Raw genomic sequence first — 18,249 nt, 5'->3', positions numbered from 1 at the left:
AAAATGATCAAAGTTGGCAGTTTGCATAGTGTGTATTATCTGTTCTGTAAGGTTAATTATTCTGAATTTTCAGTTGTCAGCATCATTGATCAAAAGCTCAATTTTTAACAGTTGATAATGACGGTACTAGACTCTGTCAGTCTGATTCACTATTAATGAGTGTGACACTTAAGTTTTTTTTAATTTCCTTTTTTCTATTTTAGGTTGCTGTAAAAATCATAGACAAGACACAGCTCAACTCTTCTAGTCTTCAAAAAGTGAGTCTGCAAATTCTCTGTTTTTTTTTTTCTTTTCTTTTTGATCTGTCTCTCTTGAGGGTATGCATAAAGGGGCTAATTACAGGAAGAGGGGCTGAATGACTTCCTTTAGTGAGGGGTGGGCGAGTCCTCCGGCTCATAAAATGGACACACCAGCCTCTGCATTCTCTCCTAAATCTTACTTGACTGTTAGAAACTTTTAGAATAGAGTGTCTTTTCTTACTGCAGGTCTTGGTAGATTTAAGTAATGTATAGGTTGTTTAAAGTTAGATAAAGATAATAGATAAATTTGCCAGACAAAGTGACAAAATCTGAATTTTCAAGTGAGGAGTTTTTTTCACCGTAGCAAATCAAAATACTTGCTTCTGCATCTTCAGCCATATTTTGGAAAACTGTGTTACTGTTCAGGTTGAAGTTTTCCTGTTCTTTAGAGGATTCTTACCCATGTACTGCATATAATTAACCAGTATTATTTGTTTTAGTTTGACACCATGCATCAAAGATTAGGTTTACGTACTGTACCAGAGGTTGTCTATAATACAAATGTCAATGTAAACAAAAAAAGCTAATATAATTTTGCAAGACTTCAGAACAATCTTTGAAAATATCTAAAGTATTTTTTCTGTTCTTTTTGTTTGTTGCTTCTTATAATGTTAGTTTTGTCTGTATGTAATGTATTTTGTTTTGGTTTGTATCAGGCCATAGGAACTACAGTTGAAAATTAGCCAGGTGGCTAGCATTGGCACATATACTTAAGTATGGAGGAATGTGCATTTTCTGACGTAATAATAATAATAATAATAATAATAATAATTAACCATTTGAGACTGAACCTGAACTCAAATTACAGTAAAAAGTATGAAGATTAACCTTAAGGGTTAAAAGCTTTTAACAGGGTGGACCTGATAATTACAGTTGATGGGAATCTTCTGAAGCTGCATTCTTTCTTCTCTCTGCCCTCAGTTGTTCCGAGAAGTGCGAATCATGAAGCTTTTAAATCATCCAAACATAGGTGAGTAAATTCTTCAGCACCCTGTATAGTTGTGCAGTGTGACTGTCTGACTCTGCTGTTACAGTTGTGTGTGAGTGATACTTTGTTTCATTCAGGACTGTGTGTGTGTGTGTGTGTGTGTGTGTGTGTGTGTGTGTGTGTGTGTGGCCCCGATGGCCTTGATGGCAGCAGTAGCTCATTAGTGTGTAGCCAGCACTCGTAAATATGAAAGATGAAAGCAGAAATATGAAAGGGAAAGCCATGGATGCTTTGAGGGTGCTGCACAAGAAAGAGAGAGGAGGAATCGGCCCCGTTTTAACCAGTTTAATGCTCTGTATTAAGGATTTGAATATGGGCAGCTTTTTACGATGGCAGCCTGTGCTTTGCTGCAGCATGCCCTGTTGGCGGCAAGATCAAGAGTAACTCGCACCAGTAGATCTGCTTGGCCGCTTTACTGACTTTTACTCAAACGTCTCAGTGGTTAAGATCACCATTTATTGCAGTGGTTATTTTCTGCTTTGTCAGGGCCTCTTCGGATTAAAATGAGGAGAGTTACAGCCATTTTGCTTCGATTATGTATAATAAACATTCTAAGACATTCTAACTGCCATGGAGAAATATACACAGTGGCATCAATAGCACAGCAACTGTAGTTAAGATTATTAGGCATGAGTATGAATCTCTTCTATCTGTGATTTGTTTACGATTCTTTAGGAAACAGTTCAGTGCATCCTGAAATCTTAAATTTCGCTAATTTAATTTGAAAAGATTGAGGATTATTGTTAAAAATACACTAAGACTACAGGAGCTACTAAACTAAACTACTATTCTTATGGAATTTTAGATGGGGAGATTGGATAATGTAATTTTATCACAAAATGTCTGCTAGTATCGGTTCGCACTTTCGGACCAGTTACAGGAAGTTTTTTGAAATGAAAGAGTTGTTGTTTTTTGTGATGTCATGAAAACCAATACATTTGCATATATTCACCCCTTCAGCCTACAGCAGCTTAGCCCTACCTGTTCATGCTGAAATTATTTCAGCCTGGATTTTTTTTTGAGTGAGGCTCAATACAGAGCAGCCAATCAGAACAGGCACAGTAACAAAAACAGCATGTTTAATTCTAAGGCTTAAAAATGCTCAAAGACAGAGTATTGTCATGTAAATATTGCAGGATGTGGACCTTTAAGAACAACTTGAAAATAGCCTGAGAGTTTTATTGTTGTCCAAAAACGAGTGCATGTATTAATTAACGTTTGTTATAATCGGATATGACTGATTGTGACTCGGTCCACTGATTTTTATATTGTTAGAGTGTACTTTAGTACTCTGGACATTACCTTTAAAAATCCTGTATCAGAAATATACGGAGTATGGCATAATTTGTAATTATCCAGTCTGGTGAAAGTGTTACTGGACTGATAGTTGTGGACATCCTTAACTGTTTCATATTTCTTTTTATTAGCTGTGTTATTATGTTTTGTGTAATTCATTATGTAATTTTTTATACTTCAGACTTCGTCATTTAGTTTTAATGGAAGCTAGCATTTAAACTGACCTTTGTCTTTTTTTTTGTTATGTATATGTGGTATATATTCATGCTTCAGTTGTTATTGCTTGGCTGCAGTTAAACTGTATAGTATTTTGCTTTATATATGGAAATAGTTGATTTCACCTGAAATGCTTTTTATTGCATGCATCCTAATGTTTTGGACACAGACTGTTGCCAGAATGCTGCAACATTTGTAACCGACCTTCAGTTGCAGTGTACGGTTGCCCACGGGTTGCCAAATCCCCAGTTAACCCTCTTCTAAATACCTCTCTGTTGACATGTTTTGACTGATAATGATCCTCTCTCTCTTTCTTTCTCTCTGACTTCCCCTTTTTCCCCTCCCTCTAGTGAAGTTATTTGAGGTGATCGAGACGGAGAAGACGCTGTATTTGGTTATGGAGTACGCCAGTGGAGGTGAGGGGGCTGTTTGAGGCCTGCTGTCACTAGCAATCTTATCAAGTGATGAGTACTCTCCTCAAAGCACTTTGAACACTGGGTTTAAATATCCTCATGCTATCTTATTCTCTTTCTTCCCTAACTTTCTCTCTCTCCTGTCCTTTTCTTCTCTTCCTTTTACTTTCTCTGTCCTTCATATCATTCACTTGTTTGTGTGGTCTTCTCTTCCATTATGTAGGAGAGGTTTTTGATTACCTCGTCGCTCATGGGAGGATGAAAGAAAAGGAGGCACGTGCCAAATTTAGACAGGTGAGTGTGTGTGTGATGTATTAATATTTTACAGGTAAAGTGTGTTTTGTCTGCTTAACTGCCTGTGTGTATCGGAGAGACACAGGACTCATTAAACTTATAAGCTCTCGTGTGTTCGTATTTAATGGTGACAGTTTAATTACAGACAGAACGTCTCATTTAGAGTGAGACAGTTCCCATGTGCACTGAGCACCACAGCCTAATTCACTTATCTTAGTAAAAGCTCTGTCTGCTCTCTCTCTCTTTCTCTCTCTCCCTCACTTTCTCTGTCTCTATGTACCTTTCTCTCTCTTTTTACTTGCCTGTCACTGTCTTTCTCTCTGTCTGTATATATGTCCATCTGTCTATTCCTCCTTTTCTGTCTGTCTGTCTACCTGACCTTTTGTTTCTCTTACTATCTTTCTTTGTCTTTCTCTGTTACTATGTTTTCTTCTGTCTGTTTGTCTGTCTGTCTGCCTGTCCATCCGTTTCTCTCACTGTCTTTGTCATTCTGTCTGCATCTCTCTCTCTCTCTCTCTCTCTCTCTCTCTTTCTGTCTCCCTCTCTCTGTATCTATCTGTCTGTTTGCCTATGTGTCTGTCTCTATCTGTCCGTTTCTCTCACTGTATTTCATCTCTGCATCTCTCTCTCTATCTATCTATCTATCTATCTATCTATCTATCTATCCAGATTGTGTCTGCAGTGCAGTACTGCCACCAGAAGTGCATTGTACACAGGGACCTGAAGGTAAGTGATGGCTATACCTTTATTCAGAGGGACTGTGTGTGTATGTGAGTGACCTTTCAGGGCTTCGTCTCTTATGCAAGAGGACAGGAGCAGGAGCATTTTTTTTTATCTCCGTTTGTTCTCTAATGGCTCTTACAGCCCTCCTATCTTAAAACATCTCTGAGCGCTGCATGAATTAATCAGGAAATAAAATCCCCTGATAAGTTCAAGGTTTTTTTTTCTTTTTTAGAATACACGTGAGTGCATGTAGGAATACATATCATCACAGTCCTGCACACACTGCCTGTTTGACCGCACAGCTTGATTTCACAACATTCTCTCTCTCTCTCTCTCTCTCTCTCTCTCTCTCTCTCTCTCTCTCTCTCTCTCTCTCTCTCTCTCTCTCTCTCTCTCTACTGTAAAGAACAGTACACAGCTCAGAACACTTCTGTTTTACAGCCTTTTGATCACCCACTCCCCTCTCTCCCATGACAATGCCACACCCATCCTTCACCTCTTCGCTGTATTGGTCCAGAACCCTGTCACTCTGACCTTTGAGCTTTCGAGTTAATCACAGTCACCATGGTAGCAGGAGTTAAACCCCCCCTTCATCTCAGAGAAGTAGTTTGAGCTTTAGATTAAATATGCTTTGTACCGACCACACAGATGTGAACCACACACACATTACACACACAAACATGCACACAGTGTGCATTACTATAGTAACACAGAAGAGCAGATTACAGTAATACTCACTGTTTTCCTCAGACTGCTAAATTAAAAGCAACTACTCCACAGTGCTGAGTGCAGAATAATCCCTTCTTACACACAAACAAAGATCTCCATTAAAGCTTTGCATTATTGAAATTATAAAGAGTAAATTATAAACAGAGGGTATATGGAATTATGAAAAGTTTTAGCAATGATAAAAACTTTTAAATGTTGAGCTGCCCGTAAATGTTAAGAGCTACAGTGAAAAATCTTAAGGAAAAAATCAGTTTTGTCTGCATTAAAAATCTGAGATTTTTTCCCCAGTTAAACCTGAAAAACAACAAAATTACAAAAATATTAGAATTTGACATTGAACCAAGGAAGCTTTTAAGTCTCTGTTTCAATTAAGCAAATTTATGACATTGACCATGATAACGCCTTGGTACAAAAGGCCTATTTCTTCCATTTAAGCCTGTGTTCAGTGTCCACTTGGGTGCACGTTGTCATTAAAGCAAAAGAGGGACATACTGTACCAAATACTAAGAAATTCTGATGTATGGAAATATTTAGAAGATTCCACTCACTCAAATTGTTATGCTGATGATATAATGTGTAATAAAAAAAATAGAAAAGAATGCAAAGTAGAAGCATTTTCACTTGTAGTCTCAGACTTTTGGACCCCACTGTATTACTATTACTGTATCTGTGACTGCAGCCTAAACTTTTGATGCCTTGCTAAGTGTGCAGTCAGCCAGCTAAGCCAAATGCATTTCATTATTTCCAAGCAGACACACAATATAAGGCTTGCAAGGTGTCAGAAAGCCACAACAGGCAGTATTTTACTTGTGAAAGCTAGAGATGCACTGATATTGGATTTGCAGGCCATCTGCTGATGCCAATACAAAAAACTTTATAAAATGTAAAAATAGGGGCTAGATTCACCTGAATTAGCTTTACAGAGAAATGTAACATGCTGTTGTGTATAAACCTTGTATGTCCTTTTTTTTCTCATAATTTGAAAACTCCAGCTACTCTTCACATTTGATTTACAGTATAAGTGAAGAATGCTTTTCCTTTTCCTATGAAGTTACCATTTTGTCGATACGAGGTTTTGTTCTAACAGCAGTGATATATTTCTAGTGGGTTGTATTGCACAGCCTAAACATTCTGCTCTTAGATTACTACATCATCAACTGTCAGTCTTAAAATACAGCCAAGTCTAAACATCTGTCCAATGCCGATAATTTTTTTAAGCAAATATCGGCCGATATCGATATGATTCATCATCATGAATCTGTAGTTAATATAGTACATATCACATGCAGTCATATACAAAAGTTTGAGTACCCCTTGTCTGATTGTATGTTTTGATGCAATAAGTGAAAGTAAGTTAACACACCCGAACGTGTCAGAACACACTTGTGCACATTTTAATGCGCAATAACTGTTTATGTACTTAAATTAACATATTGGGGGACAAAGAAAAATAAAGAAACAAACAAACAAATATATGTTATGTATATGCTGTGTTAAATCAGCAAATGAATGAGTTGTGTACTGAAATATATGCAAAAAGCCATAAGCATATTCCCTGTAGAGGATATGTTTTTTTAATTTCACTTAGAAAGAAAACAGAACATGTCATTTGACAAGGGTGTTCAAACTTTTGCGGATGACCGTGCACATGGAGTGTCACAGTCATATCAAAACCTGTTTTTCTTTTTTTTTTTTAACACAAATTGAAAACACCAGCCTCCCATTATATTGCAAGAACATTTTGTGATGTATAGATCAATAGAAAGTACCTAGAATGAAATAATGGATTTTGTACATTAATGTACGTTGAAGTTTTTTTTTGCTTTTCTTCACAAGTTTCAGTTTTGGAGATATAAGACTTTACAATACTGATGATATGATAATATGTTGAAGACTTGGCACAGACTGTATATTCTTGTGTCATTGTCTCTGCTGTCTGTATGTTTGTGTTCGTGGTATTCACCAGACTGAAAGCGCTGTAGAAGGTGAGGTGTGTGTGTGTGTGTGTGAACGCTGACTGTTACCTCACATTCACTAAGGCCCAATCCCATTTCACCCCTTGCCCCTACCACTTAGCCCTTAGCCCTCTGGTTGGTGTCCCAATTTTTGTTGAGATAGAGGGGTAGGGCGAAGTGTTAGGGCTACATGGCCCTCCAAACTGAGGTTTTTCTGAGGCTCACTCCAAACAGAGTGTTATGAGGAAAAAAAAATAAAAATGGTAATTTTCTTCATAACAAGCACAGAAAATCGCTAATAGCATGCTAATCTCTCGGTAGCTAGCTAGCTAACTTTCCTGTGCCGCCTTAAATAGTGCAGCAGTACTGACGCCTGAAGAGCCAGAATGTAACTGCTGCACCATTTAAGGTGGAACGGGAAAACTCGAACAAGAAGCTGGCGATAGCTGATTTCAGCGTCATATGTCTGAAGAATCAGCGGTGGGCGATAATAAATAATTGTCTTATACCCCCTCTTTGAAAGCATATGATGCCCTAAATATAACTAAAGCCCAGCAGCGAGGTCGCTGAACTTTACCCTCCTCTGCTATCAATGAAGACGGGCCGGGTCGCCTACAGGCCACCGCTAGTAGCCTCTTGAAGCAAGGTTTTGTTTTGTTTTGTTTTTGTTTTTTTTTATTTGAAGGTTGTTCCATTTCGTAGGGCAAGATTTCAAACACTACCCCTTGTAACTTTGTAAGGGGTTAGGGTGACACTCAAAAACAAGGGGTAGGGGTAAAAAGAAATGGGATTGGGCCTAAGAGTGCTCTGAAAGCGCAGCCTGTGTCTGTGTGTGCCGTGTGCGTGTGTAATGTTGTGAAAGTTGGTCCATGTTAGGCGGGTAATATTTAACTCTGCCAGCCAAGCCCAGTTAGCACTCTGCATCTGTTGCTAGGCAACGCGGCCTTCCCGCTTGGCTAACGTTGGTGGATAAACATTTGAGTGGCAGCGCTTAGGGTGTTCGTGCATTTCAACACCACCACACAGGCATGCACGCATACATGCACATCTGCATGCATGAGAGGGCTCATCAAGGCAATTTGGAAAAAAAGCTCAGAGGGCTGAGAGAGTGAGACACTTTGAAGTGAGTGGAAGATTATGTGGAAGTTGCTGATCTGGGAAGACTTTATAGTTGTCTTTTATTCTTTGCTGACTCATCTTCATTTTGTACTGCTTTTATATTTTGCCCCTTAAACCCTCTGCTCCTTCTTTAACCAGCAAATGTTTGAAAGGTCACAGCCCCCCTTCCTTTCCTTTTTTATTGTCTTACGAGGCTACACAGTAACAAAAAACAGCTAACGGATAAAGAGAAATTAGAAAATGGTCATGTAAAATGAAGTATGTAAATCATAACTAATTGGAATTCAGGGAAAAAGTAAAATACAAAACAAATGATATATGGACAAGTACACAGACAACAACAAATCGCTTCCATTGTGGAAAAACATACACTTAACAGAATGGAGGAGAAGTAGTATTAATAAACATACATATTAATGCATATAAAATAGTTATATTTTGTATAAGTGCCTGATAATGACCCTTCACCAGGATATACAGTAGCCGATTGTTGTCAACTGGTCAGATTGTTTAAGGACAGTGTTTCGCCATATATTTTATTTCCTGTGTGAACCATTTATGATGTACTATATTTCCCATAATGTGTAGCACACCGTCAATACTGTCTCCTCCTCTTCCTCTCTCTCTCCCTCCTCTGCTTCCTAGGCTGAGAACCTTTTGCTGGATGCAGATATGAACATTAAGATTGCAGACTTTGGCTTCAGTAACGAGTTCACGGTGGGGAATAAGCTGGACACGTTCTGCGGCAGCCCCCCGTATGCCGCCCCAGAACTCTTCCAGGGCAAGAAGTACGACGGACCAGAGGTGGACGTCTGGAGCTTGGGTGTCATCCTCTACACGCTGGTCAGCGGGTCACTGCCCTTTGATGGGCAGAACTTGAAAGTAAGATGAGCGTGAGAAGTTCAGAAGTATTGTTAGAGAAAGATAAGTTGGAGAAATGGAAATATAATAATGGGAAATATGTTATTTACTCATCGACAAAGAGTGTTTAAAGTTGATGCTTTGCTTCATTTCTCATCTCTCTCTCTCTCTCTCTCTCTCTCTCTCTCTCACGCATAGGAGCTTAGAGAGCGTGTGTTGAGGGGAAAGTATAGGATTCCCTTCTACATGTCTACAGACTGTGAAAACCTGCTGAAGAAATTCCTCATCCTCAACCCCACCAAAAGAGGCAGTCTGGAGGTGTGCATATTTTTTTATTTGATTAAAAAAAAACACTAAGTCCAGAACTACAGTTACCGTCTACTAATTCTTTTCGCAGCTTGTCCATTGCACTGTCCACCAAACAGTAGCAGGGCTTTGCATGCAGTGTAGTCTTACCCTGAGACTTTGTCCACGCTCTGCAACTTGCCTATAAATATGACTGAATGCTCTGTTGTAGATCTATTACTGCCTCCACTCATGCTGATGGATTCTTCACAACTGTGCCACATGCACACAGTGAGAATATTGACCAATTAATTAATAAGGCATCAGAAGCCATACTCGTGATTGAAAAGAATGGCTGAATTAAATGACCGTTATGCTTTATAACTGCAAAACACGTGTGTATTATTTAATTATAAACCCTGGTATACTCTCTCTCTCTCTCTCTCTCTCTCTCTCTCTCTTTCTCTATTCAATTCAATTCAATTCAGAATAGCTTTATTAGCATGACTGTGAAGTACAGTTTTGCTAAAGCATCACAACAGTAGCAGTGAACAATGAAAACAATAATGAAAATAAAATAACAAAAAGAACTAACATGATAACCATATTAATTATTATAATCACAGTATTACAGTATTATTATTATCAGTGTAAGTATAACCATGCTACTTAATAAACTTATGACACATTTGCAATTTTTAACATAAATAAGTAGGGTGGGGGTCGGTAGGGTGGGGGTCAGTAGGGTGGGGGTCAGTAGGGTGGGGGTCAGTAGGGTGGAGGTATTACCCACTGTCTCTCAGGCGGTGACATGTTGCGTACTGGCAGCGAAGGGGACTGTCTGCCCCTGTCCAAAAAAGATTTGTAATTTCTGCAGTTGTGTACATTTTTCAAAATTTGAGATTAACTTCAAATTAATTTTGAAAAATTTAAATCTCTCTCTCTCTCTCTCTCTCTCTCTCTCTGTCTGTCTGTCTGTCTCTCTCTCTCTCTCTGTCTATCTTTTTTACATTCTCTCTCTCGCTCTCTCTCCTTCTATCCCTCACCCTCCTCCTCTTTGTCTCTATCTCTCTCTTGCTCTCAGCAGCAGATCATGAAGGACCACTGGATGAATGTGGGTCATGAGGAAGATGAACTGAAGCCCTACATTGAGCCCCAGCCCGACTACAAGGATCCCAAGAGAACAGGTGTGTGTGGGAGAGAAAGTTGAGGCATGCACACAAAGAGAAATGCTGTTAAGAGACAGTGCTGTGTGATATATTGTCTATAGCTACATTGGTGTTGTACAATAATGTGCAGTATATATGAATAGTGCATTTTACAATACTGCTAAGTAAATAGTGCATTTCCTTTTTGAAAAAAAATGTGGTTTCTGTCTGGTAAACGATTACAATACTATGTAAAGTTCCCTGATATAATTTATAATATATTGTACATAAAGAGTCATACAATATTATATATTTTCATACATTTTTCTTGGACTTTTTTCTCTTGAGGTCATTATTCATTTCTACATGACCATTTTCCAGCTTCTCTTTATCCCTTTAAATCAAACAGGCTGTTTTTTATTACTGTGCCTATAAAACTGATAAATAAATGATCTCTTCTGAATAGCTATCCTTTATAGTGCCTCAAAAGACACTTAGAACTGAAACACTACCTAGAACTACAATATGAATAGGGCTAAACTACTATAGGCTGGATTGGTGGATATATGAGGATGAGTTTGTTCTTGTGACATCACAAAAGATGAATTCAAAACGGGCTGTTTTTGCGTCACGGTTTCCATATATAGAGTGTATGGACTGGGTAGTGAATAGTGTTTGGGAAATTTGGTTTTCCATGGTATGGTCCTTTAAGAGAATAAAACATAACAAAACAGTCCAGTCAAAACACACTGTGTCAGTTTGTAAATATTCTCTTCGCATAGAGACCATTATAGAAGAATGGTCTCATGAACCTTATTAATGCAAACTTGAATATCACCTGATATTGTTAAATATTTGGAAAATATTGTAATATTGTCTTTTATCAACACTACCCAGCACTGGGACAGGAAGAGTGTGAGGCTTATGAGTAACATTTGTCTTATTTCCTTTTATTTAGATATAATGCTCCAGATGGGTTACTCACAAGAGGAGATCCAGGACTCACTCGTCAACCAAAAATATGATGACATCATGGCAACTTACCTCCTGCTTGATTATAGGAACTCTGAGGTGCACACCTGCGCACACACACTCTTCTGTTCAGTCATATGACACATAAGCACTGTTTACTTATATCAGCTATTTCCTTCACGTCTCTGATGTATGTGTTGCAGCTTGATGAGGGTGTCAACATGTTGATAAAACCACGTCCAGGAAGCGACCTCACAAACAGTAATGCCCCATCTCCGCCTCACAAGGTACAACGCAGTGTTTCCTCCTCTCAGAAACCACGGCGAGCCACAGATCAGGGTGAGTGATGGGACAAGTTAGCGACACTGTAGTCCTTTCATTTAGCCTTCTCTCTAAACCCCCCCCTTCTCTCTCTCTCTCTCTGTTTAGGTTCATACTCTAAAAGGCCTCAGGGGGATAACAAGCACACCGCTGAGGATTCTGGAAGGAAAGGGTCCAGCAGCTCCACCAAAGTGCCACCCAGCCCTATCGTCCCTGGAGACCGCAAAAAGAGCTCCACACCCTCTACTGTAAGTGTGCATGTGTGCATGTGTGCATGTGTGCATGAGAGAGAGAGAGAGAGAGAGAGAGAGAGAGAGAGAGAGAGACGAGAGAGTATAGCCACATTTCTTTCTGAATAGTTTACATGCATCATTTCATTTTTTTCCAGTATGTGTATCATCACTGTTATAGCTCCATTTCTTTCACAGTTTTTTGTTTTGTATTCGTTTGTTCTGTTTTGTTCAAACGCCATTTAAAAACTCCAGCTATGTTTTACTTGTACTTTACTTTTTTCCCTGAAGTCTACTTAATATGTTTGGGAGGTTTTATGTAACAAAAACAGTCATAAATAATTTTTAGATGACCATTTTCAACCTTTCTTTATCTCTTGGAATTAAACAGGCTGTTTATGTTACTGTGCCTTTAATATTGATGTATGTAAATGGCCTCTCTTCTGATTGGCTGCCCTGTATTTTGCCTTGTTCGAAAGCCACAACCACTGCAGGCTGAAGAATTCCTCATAACTTAAGTGTGAAGGAGTGGATCAAAAGTTTAAATGCCGCTGGTCAAATTACATGTTTTTGTTGATTTTCTGAATGAAAATAAGTTAGAATAAAATAAGTACAAAGAACAAACGTCTGTGCATTTTAATGCACAATTACTGTTTATTTACTAAATTTAACATATTAGGAAAAAAACATAAAATGCAATTTTAATAACAATTTTACTTCTCCTGCAAAGTTACATTTCAGAGATGTGCAAGGTTGTTATGGCAACGATGATATGATATGGAATGCTAATTGCTAACCCTGGTTTTTGGGACCTTTGACCTTACAGAACAGTATCCTTTCCACGGGCACAAGCCGCAGCAGGAACTCTCCACTTACTGAGAGAGCCACACTGGGAGTCCAGAACGGCAAGGACAGGTACGTATATGCACATACACGCACAGTCAGCAGATAACATTCAAGAAGTCATTGCGTTGAAACACATACTCCAGGATTTCTCCATACTCCAGAGTTGCGCATGCGCACACAGACAGGTTCAGGCATGAGCTGCACTTCTCAATGAGTCTTTTTAAGGGAGTTAGTAGTTACAGGTTCTCATACAAACATATTTAACCCTCTCTCACTGTCTCAGTGCTTGCGTTAGTTAACCTCATGCATGTTTGACCCTAACTGGTCTTGTGACAAAGTCTTCTCTGAACTCAGCTGGTACCTGTCACTGAGGATTTAGGTTAAATTAATTATGCCTTTTTTTGTTAGGATTACAGAGCACTCTTACCAGTCAGTGCAGGCGCACACACAAAGGTGCATCAGTGTTTGCACACCACCGTATACACTCAAGGGCTTGTTAACCTTTCTACATGAACAGCCTGGCATTTCTAAAAACTAACACAACCTTATCCCTAATCCACTCCTCCTCTATTCCCATCCTTTCATCTTTCCCCATGCCCTCCACTTAAAGGACTCCCTTACTAGCTCATCAGTGGTCCTTTCTAATCATCAATGTTGCTCAAGCCCAAGATACATATACATATACATGCTTACATTCTATTGGCTTTAGTGTGCAGTGTGCTCTGTATACAGTGTATATGTAAAATAATGTGTTCATTATGCATAATCAATGCATAAGCAGACTTATAGAATCTTACTGCACTGCTTGCTGCACACTGGAATCAAATGGGATAAGGGATAGGCAGAAATCACAGAATTGGGCAGCATTCAGTGACATATAGCTAGCTCTTACAGTACTTAACCTGTATAAATAATCACTACATATAGTTAGGCAATAAACAACAAATAAATTCTCTTGAAAAATATAAATAACTATTGATAGCTACCCCAGACTGTAGATGACCTGTATGTAAATATACATAATCATTACTTACATCTAACCAGGAAATTATGCGATCTGTACTATAAAAGGTAGTTTTTGTAGTACAGGTTGCATACTTTTAAGTAGTTTTTATTTAAGAAAACAGATTCTTCCTCAGCCCAATGAGAGTTGATTCCTCTGTGGAGAAAGCCATGTTTCTTTTGCCTTTAGCAGTGTGATTTGTTTTGCTCTTGCTTGTTGTGTTCATTAGAAAGCTTTATGCTCATGTACTGTTAAGCTTTATCAGTATGTGGTGTGTCTATGATATTCGTGCTGTAAATGCGGCTGGAGGTGCTGTTGATTTCATTTGCCTCTGTGTTAATCTCATGAGCTTACTTAAATCATTAACTAGTGTTGTACTGTGTTTGGTTTTGGTGTTACCCTTCCCCCTTTACCGTCAGCTTCCTGCTTCTTCCTCTTTCTCCATGTCTGTCTTTCTTTAGTACTTTCTCTTTATCATTCTCTCTCTCTCTCTCTCTCTCTCTCTCTCTCTCTCTCTATCTCTCTCTCTCTCTCTCTCTATCTCTCTCTCTCTCTCTCTCCTTTTTATCCTTGCACATTCTTTCTTTGTTTCCTCTCTTTCCCGTGTGTGTGTGTGTGTGTGTGTGTGTGTGTGTGTGTGTGTGTGAAGGATTAGTTTGGCTTGTGATGGAAAAAAGGCACCATTAACTCTTTTGTTAGATTTCTGTAGTCGACCTGTAATAGGCTTACTCTCTCACTCTTTGCTGCACAGAAAGGTGATAGTATGTTATTTCCCCACCACAAACTACACTAATCCCTGTGTGTGTGTGTGTGTGTGTGCGCGCGCGTTTGTTTTCTTCTCCTTGATGCTTTTCCCTGTAATCAGCACTTTGTTTGACCTCCCTCACTTCTCTCTCTCTCTCTCTCTCTCTCTCTCTCTTGTGCACTTTCTTTCTTTCTTTGCTTCATTCTGCCTTTCTTTATTTCTTTCTTTTTTTCTCTGTCTTGCTCTCTCACTCTGTCTCTTTTTTACTGTTTTTCTTTCTCTGTAATTTTTTCTCTCTTGAGCACTCTCAATCCTTTTTTACTTTCTCTCTTTTGCTGTCACTCACTCTCTTTTTCTCCTTTTCTTCTTTGTTCTCTCTCTCTTTCTTTCTCTCGCTGTCTTTGTTTCTCTCTCTCTCTCTCTCTCTCTCTCTCTCTCTCTCTCTCTCTCTCTCTCTCACTCTCGTACCACTCTGTGCTGTCTCTCTGTGTATATTCTCAGTGCCTAAGCTCATTGCTTTCCTTTGTGCTCTCTCTATCTTTGTGTCCTCTGCATGCTCTCGCTCTCTCTCTCTCGCTCTCTCTGTGTCCCTCCCACTCTCCCCGACTCTCCCTCTCCATTGTGTGATGAATATGGCTTTTAATGAAATGCTCTTCCCTCCCTCCACACACACACGCCCATGTCTGTGTGTGTGATGGTGTGCGTGCAATTGTATGGTGGCACTGCTGTCTCAGCCTGAACACTCCCGGGTCCCGCGCCTCCACAGCCTCAGCCGCCGCCGTGCTCTCCTCCTCATCCTCTTCTTCACGCTCCCGCCATCACAAGTCCCTGTCCTCCTCAGCCCACCCCTGCCCCGCTGACCTGCACACACACCAGCCCAGGCAAGTCCCCATCGAGCCACACACAGAGTCCTGTACCTTTTTACTCCGTGAGGGTTGGGCAGGGCTTGGTAAAGGTCACTTTAGGACCTTAGTGACCGTACAAAGGATTTTAAAGTGTAAAGATTGTGGGGAAAGTCTGTGAATGCCATGTGTCTGAAAGAAATGTGAAAGAAACACTGTTGGTGAACTTTAAAGACAAAATGAATCAAAACATGAAAATAAACTGCACTAAAAAGGAGTGCACCATTAATGTTTTAATACAGTTTGTTGTAGGCCATGTCACAGTTTTCAAGTAAATGGTTTCACAGTATTTTTAGTGCTGTAATGTCAATGCCATCAAAATGCCAACAAACGTGAATGTGAGTTGCAAATGAGGAGCCAGCTGTGGAATGGCTGGGAATTTTTTTCAGGAATGGGAGTGACATCATTGTCCTTGAATCCTCAATGGTAAGAACAAGGTTAAAGGAACACTTAAGCATTTTTCAGACTAATTTCTGTCTGTTGTATTTGTAGTGTACAGTTAACTACTGCGGGCAGTAATTTCAGAACATTTCCCTGTACTTAGAAAACACCTTGACTCGAAACACACTTTAGAAGCCCTTGGGCAGTTGCTGAATTCCATCTTTAAAAGCTTGTGTGAAATATGTTTTTCTAGGACACTTCGATGAATTCTTCAGTCAGATATTTGTAAATTAGGCTGTAAATACGTTAAATTTGACCTTTTAGAGATGAAGCTAGTTCTCCGTTTTCTTTTGTAATTTGTGGTTATTCCTTATCAGCACAGTGGTGTGGGCAGAGTTTTTTCTGTGTTGCTCCAGTCTTTAAAACGTTGCCTAAAGGTTCATAACATGAGCTCTAGTAAGACGTTCTGTCATGTCTGTCTCATACTAACAAAACAGTCACATTAGCAGGTGACAAGTGACCAGTCATTTTCTATTGAAACAGGCAATTTGTAGCTGCTGTATAGGGCAACAGGGCAAGTTCTCATCCCATTTCTTATTTTTACCCCTACCCCTTTGAGTGTCACCTTGCCCCTTGAAACTAGTGGTTCAAATCTTCCCCTACGACATGGGACAACCAATCAAATAAAAAAGAACATTACTTCATTAACAGGCTGCTAGCAGTGCTCTGTAGACGACCCTGCCAGTCTGCAGTGATAGCAGAGGAGGGTAAAGTTCAGCAACCTCACTGCTGGGCTTTATTTACATTTAGGGCGTCATATGACTGTAAAGAGGGGGGATGTGACAATCCTTTATTATCGCCCACCTCTAATTCTTCGGTGATATGAAGTCAGCTATTCGCCAGCTTCTTGTTTGAATTTTCTGTTCTACCTTAAATGGTTTTTAAGGTGCTTGTTGTGAAGAAAAGATGCTTGTTATGAAGAAAAGCACCATAATACATTAAAATGTATTATGTACAATTTTTTTTTCCTCATAGCACTCCAGTTGGAGTGTGCATCTGAAAAACCTCTGTTCGGAGGGCCATATAGCCCTAACACTTCGCCCTACCCCTCTATCTCAACAAAAATTGGGACACCCTACCCCTAGGCGTGAGTGTACAAAACAGACGTGTAAGGGCTAAGTGGTAGGGGCAAGGAGTGAAATGAAATTGGGACCTAGACTGGGTTCCAAGGGTCCCCATCTACTGCTGTCTGAACCTTTTGTTCCTGCCAGCATTTTGTTTTTTGTTCCCAATAGTATCACACAAAAAAGGGAACCTATACATATCAACTTATGAACTTATAACAGCAGTTCATATTTTAAACAAAACAGCGATTTTTGATCACATGTGAACAGTCTTACATACCCATTAGAGACAAACTTGAAGCAACATTAGCAACGTGTTGCTTCCTACTGTGCATGTATGGAAGGACCAGAAATGGTTGTTTTGAATTCATATTGTATAGCCACGTATTTCAAGTGTTTATTCATGGAATTCAGCAGTAATTCCATGAATAAACATGGACGTTTGGAGTTAACAGCTTTCTGTTCTTTTTAAAGTACTGGGAAACACTTGGAAATTACAGTCCTTGGTAATTGAAGGTACAATACAGATGTAGTAGAGATTAGACTGAAAAGCAGTGGAACATTCCTCTTAAAGATGTATAGTTGTATATGCAGCTGTTGGCCAACGTGTTCCTGTCTGTTGTACAGAGATGTAAGTTGAAAGCAGCGATGAGTTTATTATAGGCTGTATTATTCATTTGTATTTTTTTCTTGGTAAAAAAAAAATAACTTAGATGAATGAATACCTTATATAACCTCTATGTTATGCTTCATTAGCAGTCTTTCTCTTTTGAATATGATATTTGAGTCAAGTGAGCAGCAGCAGTGCTCACTCTCTCACCCTCCCCACCTTGTGAATGACCTCATAGCTTCTCCTTCTTACCTTATTCAGCTAACCTAAACCCTAACAGCTGTTCTGTCTCCCTTTTCTGCAAACGCCAACCAGCTACACCTGGGATGAACATCCATGCAGCTAATAACACGTTTCCTTAACAGCACAGCCACTTACACTTGTCTGGATATGAGACATATTTGTCTGCCTTGACTTAATAGGTATAAAGCGCTGTGTACACATTTTTCAGAGACGGACAGTGTCATCAGCACACAGTCTGCAATAGGCAGACTCTCCTCAAACAGTCCTAACATGAGGGTGCAGCTGTGGAAATGAATACATGTTTCAAACATTCAGTGCATCTCCTAGAAAAGGACATTGTGTTCTCTAATCAGAGGTGGGCAGTCACTAGTTAGATTTGCTCAGTTCTGTGTACTTTAGTAAAATGTTGATTAATTAGTTCTTCTCTGAGTTATTTTCAGTAATACTTTTACATCTACTGAAGTGTATTTATTTGTAAGGAAAGTATTCCTCTTTTCACTCAGTCACATTGTAGTCAATCACAGTGAGCTGCTAACTGTCTTTTTT

The 18,249-nt window shown here is 39.3% G+C and overlaps 1 protein-coding gene across 7 annotated transcripts in view; it reads left to right on the top strand.

Annotated features, from left to right (window-relative positions):
* The window catches only part of mark2b (MAP/microtubule affinity-regulating kinase 2b), a 60,929-nt gene that overhangs the window by 21,819 nt on the left and 20,861 nt on the right, over nt 1-18,249 (top strand). For 3 of the 7 annotated variants that reach the window (XM_036597152.1, XM_036597154.1, XM_036597155.1), the window contains exons 3-15: nt 204-257; nt 1,221-1,269; nt 3,150-3,215; nt 3,436-3,506; nt 4,176-4,232; nt 8,678-8,914; nt 9,092-9,211; nt 10,263-10,365; nt 11,285-11,397; nt 11,502-11,637; nt 11,728-11,867; nt 12,676-12,764; nt 15,178-15,324. In XM_036597152.1, the coding sequence (XP_036453045.1) occupies nt 204-257; nt 1,221-1,269; nt 3,150-3,215; nt 3,436-3,506; nt 4,176-4,232; nt 8,678-8,914; nt 9,092-9,211; nt 10,263-10,365; nt 11,285-11,397; nt 11,502-11,637; nt 11,728-11,867; nt 12,676-12,764; nt 15,178-15,324 (1,382 nt within the window). The remainder of the gene's footprint in view (nt 1-203; nt 258-1,220; nt 1,270-3,149; nt 3,216-3,435; nt 3,507-4,175; nt 4,233-8,677; nt 8,915-9,091; nt 9,212-10,262; nt 10,366-11,284; nt 11,398-11,501; nt 11,638-11,727; nt 11,868-12,675; nt 12,765-15,177; nt 15,325-18,249) is intronic. The other 4 variants (XM_036597153.1, XM_036597157.1, XM_036597156.1 and 1 more) reach the window with 3 other exon arrangements.

The sequence above is a fragment of the Colossoma macropomum genome, unplaced genomic scaffold (assembly GCF_904425465.1).
Source record: "Colossoma macropomum unplaced genomic scaffold, Colossoma_macropomum, whole genome shotgun sequence".
NCBI classification, from domain to species: Eukaryota; Metazoa; Chordata; class Actinopteri; order Characiformes; family Serrasalmidae; genus Colossoma; species Colossoma macropomum.
This window is presented reverse-complemented; position numbering and strand designations above follow the sequence as displayed.